The following is a 19,730-nucleotide window of genomic DNA, read 5'->3' as shown; positions in this document are numbered from 1 at the left end:
TCCTAGCGAACAGGAGGGTACCTGGGAAAAGTAAAGACAGTTACTAAGGAGTCCTGTTTTTATTTAAGTTGAACAGCTTCTTCAGAAAGAAATACAGAAAGGCAGTGTGAGTCTTACCTCCCCAGCATGTTGTTCCTCTTCTTCTTCCAATAAAACAGATTGGTATTGAGCCCATCATTGGGCTGAGAGGAGGGGTTTGCATGACTGTCTATATATTTATTCAATTTCTTTAATTTAGGTTATTATTTTAGCTTTCTTATTAAAGAATAATGCATTTTGCACAGGTTCTGTTTTCATAACAAATGCTGATTTTTTTTTTGGAAGCTGGTTTTAGTACTCTTTGAAGAGATCTGTGTTAGCTGATCTCGGTTCTGACAAAAGACATGCCAGTCCAACGAGTAGTCTTCCTTTATGGCTATGTTGGAGTTTCAGGGACATTCTTTATGTAGGCTTTTGCTTTATTTGTCAGCCTCCTCTAGCAGCCCTCTGACAGCACTCTAATTTAACTGAGCCTTCAGGCAAGAGAAGGGCTTGGTTGGTTTTTGTGGGTTACAAATGTGTGACTTGAGTAACAGCAGGCTGTGTGAAATAGGTTGGTCTCAGTTCTGCTGTGAGTGCAGAGAATTCCACGGGGCATAATCTGCATGTGGTGTTCAGGTGGAAACTTTTACTTTAATGGCTGAATAGGAGCATGTGCTAAGTCTTCTGTCTGGAAGTAGACCTTCCAGCATAAAGTTCAGGATGCATCAGTGAAATGGTGATGCTCAAACTCTTCTTGCTGTACTTAGAGTTTGCAGAAGAGGTCATTCTTGGGATAAAAGCCCTTCAAGGACTAACCATCATTGAAAAAAAAATGTTTAACCTTCTTCTGAAGGTCTTAAACTATACTCTGTTAATACAGCATGCTGTTAAAAGCTTTTTTACTCCTGAGATCTTCATAGAGTAGCTCTTGAAGGTGGATGTTTTGGGGGACACTAGTTAGAAAGGTCAACAATGGGTAATTTTTAAATTTATGGAATTTTTTATACATTTTTTTCCCTAACCTTACGGAAATGTGGGCTTGTGCTGAGTCTTTGCCATGTTGTCCATTATAACAAATGAGTCACAAAATGAATTACTACAGTTTTCTGCTTACTCTGGATTGGTTTTCCTTGCATTCTTTCATGGTAACATAGGTTGTAGTGCAATATATTACTCTTTTCAGTGTTATGGTTTCAACTGATGGAAAAAAGGGAGAAGCCCTGAAGTTGCACTAGGTCTCACTGGAGCTAATAGCCTTGAGACTTCTGGCAGTTTTTACCCTGCACTGTCATCTCTCTGCTCCTTAAATCTTTTTCCAATTCACTCAGCCTGTAGGTACAGTTTGGAGATGGGGGGCGAGACAAGGGATTTACTGCAAACTGTAAGAACTCCTCAGTTGACATGGGCATATCATCAGTAAGTTGTTTTGGGTGTTTAAGGACCAAGGATAAACTGCATGGCTCTTAACAGTCCTGTGCACTTGAGAGTGTTGTCTTCCAGCGGGTTACTTTGCAGTGGACTGCACATCTGTGGTCAGCACGTGCTGCTCTTGGCTGTAGTGTGGAATCAAATGCTATCAGGATTGAGCAATTGCCTTCAGCAGAAGGCATTATTCTTCCTGTTGCCTGCCTGTGGTTTTTGAACAGTGTAAGTAGAGGAATGGTGTTCTGCTGAGTAAAATTAAATCATTGGTTTTATTTTTTAAGACTGTACTTTAAGTCTGTTTCTAAAGTGTCTTTTGTTTTCCTCTAAGTACTCTGTTGCCTGCAGAAAGTACTATATTCAGCACTGCTGAGGCCACAATTGGGGCCCTGAATCCAGTTCTGGGGTCCCCAGTACAAGAGAGACTTGGACACACTGGAAAGAGCACAGCAAAGGGTCACAACAATGATTAAGGGTTTGGAACATCTGTTGTGGGAGGAAAGGCTGAGGGAGCTGGAACTGTTCATCCTGGAGAGGAGAAGATATAGGGGGGTATCATCAGTGTAGATAAATACTTGAGGGGAGGGTAGAAGGTGGGCAGAGCCTGGCTCTTCTCAGTGGTGTCCAGGAGTGGGATCAGAGGCAGTGGGGCCACAAACTGAGTAACAGAGGTTCTGTCTGAACATCAGGAAGCACTTCTTTGCTGTGAGGGTGATTGAGCACTGTTGTAGGCTGCTTGGAGAGGTTATGAAATCTTTATGGGGATCTTCAAAAGCTGTCGAGACATTGTCCTGGACAACCGGCTCTAGGTGGCCCTGCTTGAGCAGAAGGGTTTGGACGAGCTGACCTCCAGATGTCCCTTCTGACACAACCCCAGCCTTTCTGTGATTCTGTAATAAATATCCTATTTATGTTCCGTTTTAAATGTCAGAACTGGTTTTCTTTTCACCACCTTGGCAGCAGTAGCCAGTGAAATCTCACAACCATTTCCGTAGGTGGGAGAAGGATTTAGCCTTTGTATTTTCCTGAAAGGGCTGCCTCGTCCTGATTCTCATGCTAGGAGAAAGATAACTTTAGCCTCTGTTTGAAAGGAGACCTGTGACTTGTTTATGGCTGCATCCTAGGCTAATACTGATGTTTCAAGGGGAGGAACACTGGGTATTGACCTCAGGAGTCAGCTGAAGTCTGCAGATCTTTCCTGGCTTGTCCTGGAGCAAACTTAGGCTTTCTCATCCAGCAGGCAGAAATTATTTGAATGGCTTTGAGGGTGTTTGCCTTATACCTGCTTTTCACCTGTGGTCTGCAAGAACTGAGGCCAAAGAAGACATGTTTTAATGGAGCAGATTCCTTGTGTCAAACCAGGCAGAAGTTCTGCCCCTGGTTGGAGCAGTTGATATTTGAGACCTTTTGTCAGGACCTTTTGTGGGGAAGTTGTGGTAGTGATTTGGGCCCTGATGCTATTTAACCATAAAGTCCCGGCAACAGACTTGTCTGACAAGTCCTTTCTGTTTCTAATTGTACCTGTAACATACATTTAGGAGTTAACAGCTCACATAAACTAATCTTCAGTACTCGCTCCAAGAGTTTAAAAAGGGCTGTTAGGCATCAAAGGTGCTACTCTAAGGATAGGGACTTAATTTTTAGAATGAGTCACGAAAACACTGTGCTAACATGCTAAGTAGTGAAGGAACAACACTATATAATCCCATTTGTTACTTGCAGTTGTGCCATGGAGCCTGGGAAAAAGATTTTTACAACAGTGCTATCTTTGAAGAAACTCTCTGAGCCTCCTCTCTAGGGTTCTGCCTGCCCATCCACCCTCTCTAAAACTAGCCAACAGCCTTCTTGTAAGCCAGTGTATACAAAGTTTAATTAGAACATGCCTGAGCAAGAAATGTAGAGCAAGTTGATGAGTATTCGTAACCACTGTTGTGGTTGTGAATACATAAATACCCTCACTGTAAACCACCCCAGTTTTGAAATCTCACATGTAGGTCTTACAGAAAATAACACGCTTCACCTAGCACACCACGCATTCTTTTAAGAACTGTGTTGGTGAAGTTGGGGAGTAAATAAGTATCAGAAACTAAGCAGCAGTTAAGAACTTTCACAGGCAATTGAGATCAGACAGATTGCGTTGAGTGTGAGAGTATTTTTTCCAAGACAGATCCCTGACTTCTTGATTTTGATGTGTTAACCAGTTGAGAAAGTACTTGTAGGAAAAGCCTTAGAGCCAAAGTCCCTGTCTCCTTGAAACAAAATATCACCAATTCAACAGAGAGATAAACTAAATGGAAAACTGCAAGTTCCCTAACTCCATTGTTCTTGCTAAGCCATGCCTGTTTTGCACGTCTCATTCCTTTTCTGTCCATCTCATGGACAACTTGGTCACTTTTGTGCTTTATGCCATACAGCCCTTGCTCTGTGGAGCACAACTGAAACTGTGTGGAGTTCCCTGATGTGTTTCAGGCTGAAGGATCCAGGTGCATAAAAATCTACTCTTGCTGTTCCCTGACAGTTGACCTATTTGATCTAACAAAATACAGTGTTTTTCAAAAAATCTGCAGTACTGCTATTATAATTTATCTTCAAAGTGTTCTCATAAAATAGTGAGCTTTTAAGAATCTTTCCACTAAGGAAAATGAGCTGTTAGGCATTATTTCCCTTTCTTGAACCTATGCACTGTGTCAGTGTCCTTCTGTTTATGTTTCCAAACATGAGTAAGGTACAGTAATAACCCATTGTTTTCCCATTTTTACATTTCAGTGATTGTCTTTAAATTACTGACCTTTAATACTTGTCAAGATGTTAGTTGAATAGCAGCTACTTTCTCCTCAAGTAAATGTTACAAAAAATGTCTTTTAGTGTGCATTACAATTTAATTTACAGCTTTCAGTATTTTAATAGTTGGGTTAAGTTCTCTTTTTTCCCTTAATATTTGAAGGAGTGCTATTTTTCCTTGAGTGTAAGGAAACATTGTGAGAAAACAATTCCCTTAGGGCCAAGAAGGGTTCTTATGCTGGCTGTCTGGATGCCCTGGGAGTAAGGTGTTGTGGGCATAAAGAGATTTAGGAAGTGGGAAGTACTTTCCCATTTGCAAGATAGGGGTTGACTTAATTCTTAGATAAAAGTGCAGTGAAATGTGTGGATGTTGAATGATTCAGGAGGGGAAAAGAAAGGGATAAAAGAATTATTATGTAAAGAAATTACTGTTTTTGGTCTGCTGGTCAGTTTGCTAATAATTTGTCTTTAACTAGGTGGTTGAATCCCTTATTTATTATCGGCCATAAACGGAAGCTTGAAGAAGATGATATGTATAAAGTGATGCCAGAAGATTCCTCAGAGAAGCTTGGAGAGGAGTTGCAGTGGTAAGGAAAAAAATTGTAGAATACTTTGGGTTGGAAGGCACAATTGTTCTCTTTTATTGTATTAATGCTGGAGAAGGTAAAAATCTTATTTCTATTCTAAAATTAAAAGGTGTTATTGTAAAGTTTAACGAGGTTAAAAATGCTGACAAATTTAGAGCAACAAGAACTAAGAAAACTTGTTTATCATAGAGGCTTTTTAGATTTTTTCAAGTTATACATAATGGAACTGCATTATGTATAACTGCATTATGTCATTTATAATTTATTTGACGCTTTGCAGAATGCTTGCAAAAGACAACTTTTCATCAACTGTAGGGTAGTAATCCTGAATGAATGTGTGAGTCTTCTGGCCTGTGGTTAAACAGCTGTGGAAACTTCAAATTGGTCTATATAAAAGTGGAGAAGAGAGTTTTCTATTTTTTTTCTTTTTGTTTGGTTTTTTTGCTTGTTTGTTTAGAGTGCAGACTGAACTGAGTGACCCTTTAAATATATGTGTATATATAAATATATGTATGTTGAAAATCTGCCACTCACTGGTAGAGTGGGCAAGATGCCTTGGACAGCTAAAAGCATGTATCTATTAAGTGTTTTTCTTTGGTTTTATGTACTTTTTCATGGACTGTGTACCAGTGTGTAGTGTTACAGACTCAGGAGGATCTATATTTTAGTAGGAAAATATCTTCAGATAATTACTATTCATATAAATTGTCATGAACCTTCCAACAGAGAGGATTTTTGTCTTCAAATAATCTTCTGCTAAATATAGGTAGAGGAGAAGATGTCTCCTACTGAAAGGTGGCTTCTGTATTAAGAAAGTGTGGCCTTGCTGTTTCTTGCTGTTACATTGAAGGCAGAGCAGATAGACTTTCCTGATAGTTTGGCTGGGATGAGAGACTGCTCAAGAAGCAAAAAGAATCCAGAAACTAAAGGTTATGGCCAGGTCTGACATCATCCTGCTCTGGATAAGTTAACTGAGGAAAGAGGGTTGGTGATGAGCTCATAGGAGTTGCTGCTTTTAATGTCTTTGTAGCTGGACAGCTTTGTCAAATTCCATGGTCGTGTCTTCAAGCAGTTCAGGGACTTGGCTGTAGGGAGAATGGATTTTTTCCAGTGATTTCTTTAATAGTAAAAGAACATACTTGCATGAGTCAGGAAATGGTAGAAGAAAAAAAAAAGAGTGGTTTTTAATTCTTCAGTGTACTTGACCAAGAAGCAGAGAATATAATTAATGAATAGCTGCCTACTGAAGTAGTCTTTTCTCTTGAGCCAAGAAACCCCACAGAACCTACATAGTTTCTGTTTTCAAAGCATGTAGACAATAACTCTGTAATTCTTGTAACAAAAAAAAGAGGATAAAAATTAAAAAAAGTGTTCTTATCTGTATGCTTTGAACTTTTGTGCTTTGTTGCAAAATAATTGCCTTTCATGCCTTAGACTCATTTCACCCCTCAAACTATCAAGGTCAGAAGTTTGGCAGAAAACACAGCCTTCAGAAGAAAGGGAGAGGTTTGTCTGTGACAGCAGTGGCTTTTAAGAAGTCTGCTGAAGTTGTGATACTTTCTTATTAAAATCATGCTTGTTATTGCTGTCTTTGGTTTTTATGTGAACAGATTGTGTCCTGCTTGTGGGCAGACACGTGGTGATGGAAAGGTCTTTGCCACTCTGCTGATGAATCCTCGCTTCAGAGAGATGTGTGAAGTGCTGGGTGCAAAATCCTCAGCAAAGCATGTGGTAGAAAAAAGACAGGGCCAGACATGAGAGGGTTGGGCATCACAACCCCTCTGGGCAAGCACAGGGCATATGGCTAGATAAAGACACTGTGCTGCCTCAGTTAGTCCATGGTCAGGAGATCATAGGATAGGAAGCTCTTAATTAAGGTGAGTGGTGACTGTCGGAATTGAGAGAAGAGATGCAGGAAGGGTTCCTCATCAGCAAATATGATAATATGGTGATAATAGTCAACAGTGGTGAATTGTTTGTGATTAACCAAGAGCAAATAGGCCTGTAATACTAAGTATCAAGTGTTTATGTGACTGAGAAGACATGATTAATTCCTTTTGTTTGATTTGATTTTATTAATGTGATCAGGGCAATCTGGCTGTTAGTCTGAAAGTGTTTTATTCTAGATAATTGCCTTGTGATTTTACTTCTGTCCCCCAACATATTTGCACTTTGTTTGTCAGGTACTGGGATAAGGAGGTGCAAAAAGCAAAAAAGAGAGGAAAAACACCACATTTAACAAAAGCCATTATTCTGTGTTACTGGAAATCCTATTTAGTTTTTGGAATTTTCACAATGATTGAGGTAAGTGGTGTCACAGGACCTCCTTCTTGGCTAACAGCAGTGTGAAACTTGTCCACTTAGACTGCATGACCTGTACTGGTGACTTCATCCTGGACTGTTCAAAGAACCTGGTAATGTTCTCAGAAAGGTAAAACAGAGCTATAGCCTGGCAGAGACTGAAAAACTGAGTCATGACTGCAGGATTATGGAAGTGGATCAGAGAGCTCATTTCAGTGCATTATTTTTGAGACATTGCAAACCTCTGACTTGCTTTGTAAGGCTTATCTGTATTTTATGTATCTGAGTGGGGTGCCTAATAGAAAGAGGATTTTTTGCTCTTTGTAAGTGGCTCTAAAGGACACATGGCATTTAAAAAAATGGAAGTGTACTACATACTCATGCAATTTTTATAACATCAAAGCGTTTTTTTTGGTAATTGAGAGAGTTCTCCTTTAGTTCCAGCTAAATTTTAATGTGGAACATGTTTCTTTTGGATTATGTGTTGATAAAAATTGGCTTGACATTTTAGAGCACAGTAAAGACAAAATAATAAGGGATATGGCTTGCAGCAGTACTTGGCTCTTGTTTGCCTGTGTACAGACTTGGTTAGCACAGGGTGATAAGAAATGAATAATACTTTTCCCCCTGCTTTCTTTTTCAGGAAACCCTCAAAATAATTCAACCAATTTTTTTGGGGAAAATTATTAATTTTTTTGAAAACTATGATGCCTCAGATGAGGTAGCTTTGAATTTTGCATATTGCTACGCAGGTGCTCTGTCTGTGTGCACGCTTATTCTGGCTATCATGCACCACTTATACTTCTACCATGTGCAGAGGGCTGGCATGAAGCTGAGGGTGGCCATGTGTCACATGATTTATCGCAAGGTAAGCAGACCTGTTCACAGCTGTATTTTGTATTTGACTGCTGTTCTCTCAGGGGAGTTTCAAAATGCAGTGTGGAGGGGCTTGACAGCTGGCCTGCAAGCAAAGCTGAATTAACTGAAGAAATAACAATTGATGATTTTTGAGTGTATCCATAGCAAAGAAGAAGACAAGGCCATCAGCATGGAAACAGATTAGAAAAGATACATGAAAATTTTTGTAAGCTAGACTATGTGCATTAGTAGATGTGCATATGTACCTTACTACATTTCTGTAAAACTTTTGCAAATTATATTAACGCTAATTGCTTTGCACCAATGAATATAATAAGTTATTGTGATGTAGTTAATGACTTAAGATCACGCTTTGTTAAGAGTATATAAGCTGGAGAACATGCAAAATAAACCCTTTTTTCTTCTTAGACCCTAATCACGTGTGTGTGTGTGTGTGTCACGTCCCACCTAACAGTGACAATGCAGTTATTTGTTATGCCCATGTTTGGAATTCCATTGAAGTTACTCATTAGTAGAGATCTAGTGCATGGGGAATGTGTCAGGCCTTAGATGTGTGCATGTGGATTTGCTTTCTCTTTGGTGCTGAGGTGTCTGAATGACAGCTTCAGGCCTGCTTAGTGAGGGTAGTGAGTTAAATAGCCCTAAAGTCTTGGAAGAGCTGCTTTTTTTTGCCTCCTGCTGCTTTTGGAGAGGAGCCCCCTCACCCACTGCTCTTGGAAGTGTTGTATGCTGGGTCTGTAAGAGGTGTCAGCATAGAGCAGGAGAAGGACAAAGCTCCCAGGGAATGCTGGCAGCTACTCAGCCTTGCAGTATGATCCCAGGGGAGGACACTGTGCTTGGATTTCACCATCTGCTGCAGCACTCTCAGTCTCCTGGGAATTGCTTTTCTGTTCAGGTTTCCCCCCACCCCTGTTGTAGTTAATGGTGGGATTTATTAATATTTTATCCCATCAGTGATGTAGAACTAGTAGGTTGTCTTCTTTTCAGATCAGAGGCTGCTCCCCTCCCTTGGGGCATCCATCAGGTTCCCTTGGGGAGTGGCAGCAGTTCTGTGGATCTGCTCCTTCCCCCTCCAGGCAGGCAGGGATGCTTGGCATCTTCACCTTTATTCCTCCTGTTTAAAGGGGAAGAGAGAGAGGAGCAGGCAGAGGAGACACAGAATCATGTGGAATCCTAAAGGGAGGGAGTTAGTTTTTTATTACCATTTACTGGTTTTATTGTGGGAGTACTGCAGCTGTCCACTAAAACCAGTGAAATGTGAGAAAGCATGTGCGTTCAGTGAGTTGTGGTTTCTTTGCTGTCTCTGTGTCCTGATCAAGAAATAGCTGTGCTGAACTACAGATGGAGTTGAGGCTGCTGTCAGAAGGAGAGTGGAGCAAGAAAAGTTGAGTTTTACTTACAGGAAGGAGATGAGCAACATCCAGGACAAGATGCTGTTTCCCAGTTGAAAATGTCTGCTTCACTCTTCTGAAGCTGGTGGCAATACCCAGACTCTGAGATTTCCAAGCAGGAAATCTCTTCTGAGAATGCTGGAAGGGAAAATGCCCCATCTTTCTATTTTCAGTGCTGCTGGAATAGTGACCTACAATTTCAGACCTCAGCAAAGAAGTTTAATTGAAGAATCAGGATTGCACAGTTGCTTTGGAATGTAAGAAAATCCTCATTATATTAACCATTAAACATAGGTACCATCAATTTAACAGGAACATTTATACTACTGGTGTAGGTTATGTGAAGTCTTTGGACAAAGCAGTAAAGTGAGGAGAGTAAAAATGTCCCCATTTTAAGTGGTGATTACTTTTCATACACACATTTATTCTCTTTTGATACCTTGAAAAGGATCCTCTGGGAACTTGCCTCTAGCATGGCATAATGCTTTCTTGTACATAAACATCTCTCTAAGGTATTAATTTACCAAACTGATTATCGAAACGGAATTAATGGAAAATGCATATAGTGATGGTGTTTGTTGCTGAGTTGATACTGGCTTAGAAGCTTGGAAAAGAACTATTTCTAATATGCACCCTTATTTCTAGAGGTGGGATTAAATGGAAATTTAATCAGTCCTCATTTTTACTTCTGAGGGTGAGGGTTGAGGTAACAGCAGAACATTGAAAAACCTTTCTAATAATTTGTCTTCATTATGGGCTGCTTATAAATAGGTCATATTTTCTCTTTAACCTCATGTAGCCTTTTGAAAGAAACTTGGCTGTTTATTTACCAGCATTTTAGCACAGTTTGATAATTGCTGTAGAAAATAAAATCTTGGATTTGTAAGGATAAATAGATTGGATGCAAGAGCATTCTTAATAGAGAACTTCAAATGTTCATAATTCTTAAGTTTTAGACCCTTTTTCATTTCCTGGAAAGTTCAGATCTAATTTGCAAAATCCCTGTATTCAAACACTTAAGAAGAGTTGTTACCAGTAAGAAGTATTAGTGATGCACATAGAAAACTCCTAACAAAAATGAAAGTGAAATCTGGCACATGATGACTCAGAGTCTTATGTTTTGAAATCAAAGGCTACTTTTGGGAAACTGTTTTTTGTTGGTTTAATTTTTTTTAAGACTTAGCTTTTAGAAGTTCTTGAGGTCAGTGTACTGACTTTAGCCGGGATGGAATTAGTTTTCCTCAGCTCATATGGGGCTATGTATCAGATGTAGTAAAAAGAGGAAGGTACCAAAATAGGACTTTTTGGTTAAAAATTGGGTATGGAAGTAAAACTCTCTACTTTGCAGTCGAGACAGATCCATTCAGCCAGGAAAAATGCAAGGCTTATTTCACTTAAAAAAAAAATCAAAACCAAGAGGGAATCAAGGAAATGCTAAAACTGCATTGCCACTGACTATGGGAATGGCTGCCTCTTCCCTGAGAAGACAGATCAGTCACAGATGAGCAGCCTCCTTTTGGCTCAGATGCTTGTGTGGTTCCTCCTGAGACTGTCTTGGTCAAAATGAGCTGGACTCGTAGAATCATATTAAAATTGGTTTTGCTGCTTGTGTAGGAAGAAGTCAGGAAGGTGCTTGTGTGGGAGGTCCAAGACGGACCCAGGCTATGGGCCACTAGCAAGGCACCAGCGCAGTCTTCTGATGGTTCAGGTGAACCTCAGGCAGCAAATAAGTTGTACAAGAGGTGCTGTAAACACATCCTGATGGGAAACTTCCCCAAACATGCATCATGTGAACTCCTATTACTATGATCTGTGGATTTCTAACATCTTTTCCCAGAGCTTACCAACATTAATGTGTGGTGTGGAGCAAACATGATAGCAGCAGGCGGCTACCTGGGGGATTTCAGGTGGATGAGAGACAGGGTTGAGAGACAGGTGGCTTAAGACAGGGAATGAAGCAATAATTTTCTCAAATAACTAAATCTGGTCTTTCATATCCCCAGTATCCTAGATTCATTTTTTGGAATGTCAGAGGAATTTCACAGTGGAGTTTTAAACGCTTCAGCCTTTCAATGTTTCTGCTGGTTTCAATGAAGTTAGGGTTGGGATTCTCGCTGTGATTAACAATCTCTTTCTGACACAAATGTGAGGTGCAAGAAATGTAAGGAACCTTGTTTGAAATTATGCTTTGAATAGTACTTTGGTGGCTGATGCTCTTCTACTTGTTTCAAAATACTGGAACAGTATTTTTGAAACAATCAGTGCTTTTCAGGTTTGATTATTGGCTGAAAAGCAACTCTAATAATCTTTGGAGAGGGAGAAGTAGATGTGCACTGCCTAAAAATGTGAAGTGTTTTTAAGGAGTGAACTATTTCTGTACAGAAAAACATGTAATGTGCTTTGTGTATTTTTTTAAACTTGTGCTGCAAATTTATGTTTTCTCTTTAGCAGGTGTAGGAGGAAGCAGGGTGTGTTATTGGTATTTTAGAACAATTTCAGTTTGGACCTTTGCAGTAAGGTTCAGACTGCATATTTCCAGATGGGATTTTTTGGAAGTGGGGGGGTATTTTATAAACACATTTTATTTTCTATTGACTAACTTTTTTTACTATTGTGTAAAAATGCTTGATATTTACTCTTGTTGTTTTTCATAGCATGTGCTAAACTTCATTTTACATAATTCAGAAAAGTTTTTGATTTCTCTAGCGTTATTGATTTGTAAAGGGACGATCTGCTTTGCAAAGATAGTCTGAAATTAATAACTTGAGGGGTTTTTGCCTTCTGTCTGATAACATGTTCAAAACAGAATTGTTTCAATTGGCCAAACACTGTTCTGACTTTAATCTGGCCTTCAGGTGGAGTTTTCTGTTCCTGTTTTGTACAGGCGCTCACAGTGAGGGGGAGAACAATGCATGTGGAAAGTTACAGCTCTTTTGCTTAGTGGCTTGCTGTGTTGGTATTTTCCTATTTTTAATCACTTCAGACATGAAGATAGGGCATTTTTATTCTCACAGTCCTTCCCTTGACCTTTTTTTTTAAATACTTTTTTTCTTTGGGACTTTATTTAGGATAGTTAGTCTAATCTTCATTTTATTTAAGGCTCCAATGCTCTCAGGCAAAAGGTGATATGTGGGTTCTGCTTTAGCCATGGTACTGTATTCATTTATCTTGTGTGTATAGATGTACTGTGCTCTATAAGCTGTGATAATTTGAACTGTTCTGACTTTTTTAGGCACTTCGTCTCAGTAATGTGGCTATGGCGAAAACTACCACTGGTCAAATAGTAAACCTGCTGTCAAATGATGTGAACAAATTTGATCAAGTAAGGAGTGTTTTACAGATCTTTCCAGGGGGCTGAAGAAATTGTGGGGTTGGAGTTAAGAAAGTTTTGTTTAAAACTGGTGATTAAATGTTTCTAATGAACATTTCTTCTAGTTGTTTCTTAAACATAGAATGTTTTGTGTTGGAAGGGACCTTAAAGACCATCTTGTTCCAGCTCCCTGCCATGGGCAGGGGCACCTTCTGCTAGCAGCTTGCCATCCAACCTGGCCTTGTCACAGGCAGAAATACTTCCTAAATGTTACTAGGGGTTTAGTTTGTTATCTAAGATCAAAAATTAATTTTTGATTCTTAACTGTTTGTTTAGGTAACAATTTTCTTGCACTTCTTGTGGGCCGGACCACTTCAAGCTGTCGCAGTTACAGTACTTCTCTGGATGGAAATAGGCCCATCATGTCTTGCAGGAATGGCAGTTCTGATTATTCTTCTTCCTGTGCAGACCTGCATTGGGAGGCTTTTCTCCTCCCTCAGGTAAGGCTGCATGTTTTGGGTTGTAGCTATTTTCTGTGCTGGGTTTTAAAATGTGCGTATTTGGGTGGAGGCAGAGTATCAGCGTGTGTCTGGTGATATTTTTTTGCAGTGTCTCTTATCTTTGCCCATGTTTTTTAGAGCTGCTAATGTGACATATCTGAATTCCAGATTATGGACTTGAAGTGGTCTGTCATCCAAACATAGAAAATATCTGCTATTTATTAGCTATCCAGTGCATTAAAAGAGTGGCTATTTCTGTAGCTACCTTGCTGTAGGTCATGGCATAGAATTGTGGAACTTGAGCTTTGCCTTCCTGCAGTAATTCTTGGGGAGTGGTTACTCCACAGGGGATGTAGGCAGCCCTTCTCTGTGTGACTTACTGGGGTGACACAGGTGTTGCAGCAGAAGGCTCTGGAAGTTTCTCGTTCAAAGATCTTGCTCCCTCTCCTCCATGACTAAGATGCAAAGAGAAAAAGAAAGGAAGGAACTGAGAGAGAAGGGAAGAAAAATTTATCATGGTGGTTTTGATGCCAGCTATGAGGTTTCCAGCTGCAAGGTTCTAGGCTGTGGAGATAAGAGTTTGAAGCAATTTTCCACTGGCAGACAAATTTAATTTGTTTTCCTGTAACTTTATCCTAAAAAACCCCATCAAGACTTGCCTCTGTTGAGATTGTTGAGACAAGTTCTTGCATCCAGGTTTTGTGTTTCTTGTGTAATTAGTCATGCTTGACTTACATTATGACTTTATAAAAGGCTTTTATACCTAATTGGAAATATTTTTCCTTTACTCTCTACACATATGCTTAGGAGTGTTAGGCATCTTTCTTTGCATCTTTTTGTCTTCAGTCATTACATTCATGCGCTGTTTCTCAAATAATGCTCAAGGGCTATTTCTCAAATAATGATCCATTCAGAGTTCTCTGTCAGATTCTAAGGGCTTTTCTTTTTATGATAAAGCCTGGTTGTAGAACACTCACTATGTTCTTAGATGTGTATTTTCACTGCATGTGCAATATGCATGCAGAAGTATCAAGCTGCTTCATTGCTGTTTTTCATTAGTTCTGAGTTTTTGAGGTTTGAGTCAATAATTAAAATACCTAGTGCTTAGCTAGTGCTTTATCCCTGGTGTCAGGCTTTAATATGCCCGTTTTACAGATGGGAAACTGAGGCATAAAGAGATTAATGGACTTTTCCAGGATCAGTCAATAGGGAGACAAAAATCTCTTTCTTGAAGGTATGTATTTTAAAAAATAATCAGTGGCAATGTAACTGTGTTTGGGTTTTTTTTCCCATTCAGTACCAGCCACTTGTTTGGATGCAGTGCAAAGGAAAGAATTTTTTAACCAGAAAAGCTTCTGCTTGTCTCCATGTGCACAGATCTTTCTCTTTGTGAACAGAAATGTACAATGAACAGGAGGAGTTAATGGTAAAACTGGAATAGATTTTAGCTCTGAGTGAGCTGATGAGTGTGTTCACATGGCATTTGCTGGGAATCTGCATGGATTTAAGGAAGGCAACCTATGAAGAAGTAATTTAAGGATTAAAGCTTTTGCTAAAATCCAAGCATGCTCGGTGTGGCAGTTAATTTGTGCTGTTATTCAGCATTGTTCTGTGACTCAGTCATGTCAACACGCATGCACACCAGTTCATGGTGCAGCCACTGGCCTCAGTGCTCTGGGAGTTTGCAGATAGGGATTTGGTATCCTGTGGAATGGTATCCACTGCACTCTGCAGGATTGCTTTTACTTGCATGAGTATGAGGAGTTGTGCAAAATACACATGACCTAGTATGTTATTTGAGAAACAGTTGAGTTATTGGACTGAAGACCATTTTATATGTATTTTATTCACAAGAGCTGGATGCTTTCATTGCTTAGTCATGCAACTGTAGTGTTTTTATTTAAAGTCCTTTTTCTTGAAGATAAAAACTGTGTCTAACTGCTGTGTCAGACATAATTAAAACCCACCAAATATGCCTTGTGAAAGCGAAAAGGAATTTTGTAGCTAGCTTAATTTAGAATGGTTTTTAGTATCATAGAGGGGTCTTCTCAGACAGAAATTTTCAGGTCCTTTCTTACTGCACTTTCTTATTGACATGCTATGTGAGCATGTATTGGACTGATCTGTTTGTACTCTGAACTTAATATTTTTGAAGCCAGGGGCATGTCTTTCTCTGCAGTAATTTACCATCAATGCCTTGCATGTCTGTGTACTTGAAGCCATTATACAACATCACTGAGCCTGTGGCTTCTGGTATGTATGTACAAAATATGCTTATTGCAAAGTAGAGGAGTGTAACTTGAAAATTTTTTTAAAAAGACCACTCCCCCAACGTCCTGAGCATTTTAAAGTAATTTGAAACAGGATGGTTACTATGATGACATTTAAGCAGGAAAACGGAAAAATAAATTTATGAGAACTACAGCCTTCTTTGAGTCACACCATTTTAAAAAAAAAGAAACTTCTGTTAACTTATTATTTAATCTGTCATCTTCAACTTTCTATTATGTGGAGACAAAGCCTGGAAGTTAGGTGACTTTTCAGGATTGTAGATGAGAGTTGTTTGCTGCTGCAGAGCCATGAGCAACACATGCTTTTCCAGTGGTGATGTGTGTATGAGGAAGAGGTGATGAGCTATTACATTATTTAAGCAATTGTTTTTCTGTTACTGTTTCTTTTTGAAAAAGGGAAAGGATGTAGTAGCAAAGATAATCCATGTTGATGTGGTTGGTTTAGTCTAAGTTATTTTCCTCAGTGTTACTAAGAATCCATGATTACACTAGGGCTAAGTTTCTAAATGCCTTTTGTTATTTCCCATGTATAAATATTTTTTAATACCCTGCTTCAGCCATCCTAACATTTATGGAATGCTGGTGCTGAGAAGTTTTCTGAAATGAGGAGTAGGTGCTTGAAATTCTTTCAACTTGCGTTCTTTAATTATGGTGATTTCTTCCAGTGTATCAGAGAGATCTTTCAGGGGACAGGTTAAGCTGAGAAAGCCTTCTAAAAAGTCGTGCCTTCTAAAAAGATTTGAATTTTTTTAATGATCTCTGAATCTTAACTTTCATTGTTATATGCAAAAATTAGTAATTTAGCAGGTAAAGGTATGTTTTATCAAACTAAGATCTACCATAGCTCTCTATGTGCAAAGTGTTTGTCTACATGAATGAATTCAGAATTGTAATGGGATCTATTAGCATGATTTATGCATTTATTATGTGCCTTCTAACTTTCAATGCTTTTTTCCTAATTAAAATGGTGACTTTATTATTTAATTATATATATTTTTCATTTTTTTCCATCAGTGCAAACATAGTGTGGGACTAAAATAGATATATTTAAATTAGTGTTCATTACAATTAATGCTTAAATAATATTTTTTTAAAGAAACCATATCTAGATTATCTAATGAATTATGATTCATGTACTAAGTAATCTCTACTCCAACTACAGTTAATTCTAAAAAGTCACAAATGAGGCCAATTCTTTAACAACATCAGAAGAAATTTATGACAAGGGTGGTTGTTTTGGCATTTTGAAATATTTTTAAAGTAATTTTCTGATTTTTGTTTAGTTCTAAATGCAATAAACAGCAGATATGTTGTTTAAGGAGTTCTGCATGTTTGCACAAACTGACATATAGTCCTGAACATTGAATCAGCTCTCAGTTCCCTGAGAAGCAGGAATCAAACATACCAAGTGTGTCTGCTGTGTGTCAGCTTTAAGATACTGGTCTTCAGGAAAACCCTTTAATGAAATTACAGTTTTGTGAATAGTCTTTAGAAATAAAAGCAAAAACTCCATATATATGTTATGTGTTCATAAATAGTCTTCTTTAGGAATCTGAGGATTTTTCCTTTGTCCTGTTTTCAGAAGCAAGACAGCTGCCTTAACAGATGTCAGGATTAGGACCATGAATGAAGTGATAAGCGGTATGAAGATAATAAAGATGTACGCTTGGGAAAAATCATTTGCAGAACTTGTGAATGGTTTAAGAAGGTAATCCTGGAAAGATACAGCTTGATGTATGATCAGTGTCATTTTCCATTTTTTACATTTGAATAAGTGCTTTATTTTGTGCTTTAAAATGCATTTTGCGTGCACTTTTTGAGCTTTTTTTTCCCCCAGTTTTTATATAGCGACAGTGGAGGAACGAAGATACATTCTAAGGGAATAAAAAATTTTAAAATCCTCAAAACTTCAATAATTCAGGCTTTTTTGTGCTTCTTTTAACAGTTGTGTTCAAAATGAGCAACTAATAAGCTGTAGCAGTTGTAATGCAGCAATTTTACCCTCCTTTTATGCATTTTATTACTTAAACCACCTGTGAAAGGTAGAAGGGAGAAAGCGGATCATAAATTCCATTGTTATTCAACTGGCAAGGCCAGCTGAGTTTGGTATCCTGAGACATTTCATTTCAGAGGTTCTTTGACATCAGATTAAAACATACTAATGCATTTGATTTTCAGTCAGTATTTTTCCTTTTATTTGACACTGTAACAGCATTAAGTACTAAAGGTTAACTGTAGGAGTTTGGGTGCATATCTTATAAACCGATTTTCAGCATCTGAATAGAAGGTGGGTATCCTGCTGCAGATTATCTGACTTTTTGAGTTTTAAATGTTTCATTTTAGAAATCCTTTTCTTGAAAGGAATTTTTTTCCATGTGCAGGCTTGCAAACTTGCAAATGTTCCCTGAGATGTTCCTTCCCATGCACATAATTGTTTCTTCTGTTGGATTATAAAATCATGTGCTGATTGAATGTTTATGACTGGTGGGAAGCTTTACTGTCTTGCATGGAGCCAGAGAGAATATTTCTTTATTGAAAGCTTCCTCAGTGGGTTGTATTTACATCACTAAATTTTAGATTTCAAGTTCAACACCTCATTAGGATTAGAGGCTTCCTTTTTAATGTTGGAAGGAAATGAGGTCTTCTAGGACACACCTTGAGCCTTCTTTCCTTTCTTGAGCTGCGTTGTGGAAAACTGTAATTAAAACTCTTAAATTTAGCCAGATACCTTATTGTCCGGTATTTTTACATTGGCCCTTGACAGTGGCTGAGATGCCGTCTGAACTCCTCCATTTCTCTTTTTATCTTGTGTCTGTCTGTATCAGTTTTCTTTCATGTAAGTTTGTGCCTCAAGACAGTGTAATATATTATATGCAGCCTGCAGGTAGGCTGCAGTTCATCTGGTATTTATGGAGAGCAGCACAAAAAACTTGACGATTATCCACAGATAATGAGAGGATTATTAAGGATTATTAAAGGGTGGGAAAAGAGTTTCATCTAGGGTTGTAGAAGTAATTGAATTAGACCCAATTCAAATAGTTTACATACAAATGTTCCTTCTCTGTACTCTGGAGGAGATTAGAGATGGTGAACCCTTAAGCTGAAAAAAGAAGTCTTTGAAACTCTTTAAAAGTCTGTCATTTCAGCCAATTTGGCAAATATAGTGGGAAAGTTGTTTAACTAGTTTTCCAGTAGTGCATCCTGCATCCTTTTCTTCTTTAAGTGGTTGCTTAATTTGCTTCAAATTGTATAATCACAGCTTGAGTTTCTAATCTTAGTGTATAGTTCCAAGTGGAAGGCAATCAAAATTATTAAGATTTTCCCTAAGAATTGCCAGAACATGTGGAAAGAGAAATTAGGAATTGTTTTGGGATTTTATATTTGATAGTATTAAATAGACAAAAAGTAGAATATATGGGGAAGGAGTAAGTTGTTTTGGCTGTCTTGATAAAGAAAAATGATCATATTAATAAGGAGGTAAGCCTGATAGCATCCACATTGGAGTAGATGATAGTGCAGTAACATTTTGAACATTGGACTTGTTGTGTCATTTAGAAGTGGAAACTGCAATTAAATGAAATGGAAATTGGGAACAAATGCATCAGCAGCTTTTGAGTTGCTAGAGGGAGACTTATGTGTCTATGCAATACTTCAGTCATTATTTAGCTTGGGCAATGACTGGCAGAACAGTCATTGGCCTCACAGGTCAGTGTTTTCTTAATTTATGAACCAGAATTCCTTGAGCAAAAGAAGCCGGGAGCAGAGTCCAAATTGGGAAGGATTTAGACTGAGGTGAAAGGAAAGACTATAAATCCTGTGATATAGCTTGAGGAGCAGCAGCTGAATAATGGCAGATACTTGGGCCACGGGCAAACTCTTGATCTTCTGGAAATTGCCCTGGTTTTTTTTTGACTGCAGAGTATGTGTTGGTCTTGTCATGAGTTTTGTGACTGAACTCCAGTGGGTTTTGATATTGGAAGGATAAGGAATTTGTGGGTGTTTGGCCTTTATACAGAGTTTTTTCCTCTTTGCTATTGCATACTGCTATTGCAGCCCAAAAATATTTGGAGCAGATTAGAATCTGAGTTAAAATACTAGTTTGACTAGAGAAGAAAAAAATAGTACGTTACTTCTCTGACTCTGAAAAAGAATTGTTTTCTACTGCTATTACGATATTAAATATAATGAATTTCTCCTTTGAATTTCCAAGCCTCTTAAATTCTGGTTGATTTTTTTTTGGTTTTTTT

At 38.4% G+C, this 19,730-nt stretch overlaps 1 protein-coding gene across 1 annotated transcript in view; it reads left to right on the top strand.

Annotated features, from left to right (window-relative positions):
- The first annotated feature begins 4,159 nt into the window (after window positions 1–4,159).
- The window catches only part of ABCC4 (ATP binding cassette subfamily C member 4), a 125,522-nt gene continuing 109,951 nt past the window's right edge, over window positions 4,160–19,730 (top strand). Inside the window, exons 1-7 of the mRNA XM_031059556.1 lie at window positions 4,160–4,168; window positions 4,675–4,811; window positions 6,995–7,115; window positions 7,756–7,980; window positions 12,615–12,704; window positions 13,029–13,192; window positions 17,066–17,191. Coding sequence (XP_030915416.1) covers window positions 4,160–4,168; window positions 4,675–4,811; window positions 6,995–7,115; window positions 7,756–7,980; window positions 12,615–12,704; window positions 13,029–13,192; window positions 17,066–17,191 — 872 coding nt within the window. The remainder of the gene's footprint in view (window positions 4,169–4,674; window positions 4,812–6,994; window positions 7,116–7,755; window positions 7,981–12,614; window positions 12,705–13,028; window positions 13,193–17,065; window positions 17,192–19,730) is intronic.

Source organism: Geospiza fortis, unplaced genomic scaffold (genome assembly GCF_000277835.1).
Source record: "Geospiza fortis unplaced genomic scaffold, GeoFor_1.0 scaffold84, whole genome shotgun sequence".
Classification (NCBI taxonomy): domain Eukaryota; kingdom Metazoa; phylum Chordata; class Aves; order Passeriformes; family Thraupidae; genus Geospiza; species Geospiza fortis.
This window is presented reverse-complemented; position numbering and strand designations above follow the sequence as displayed.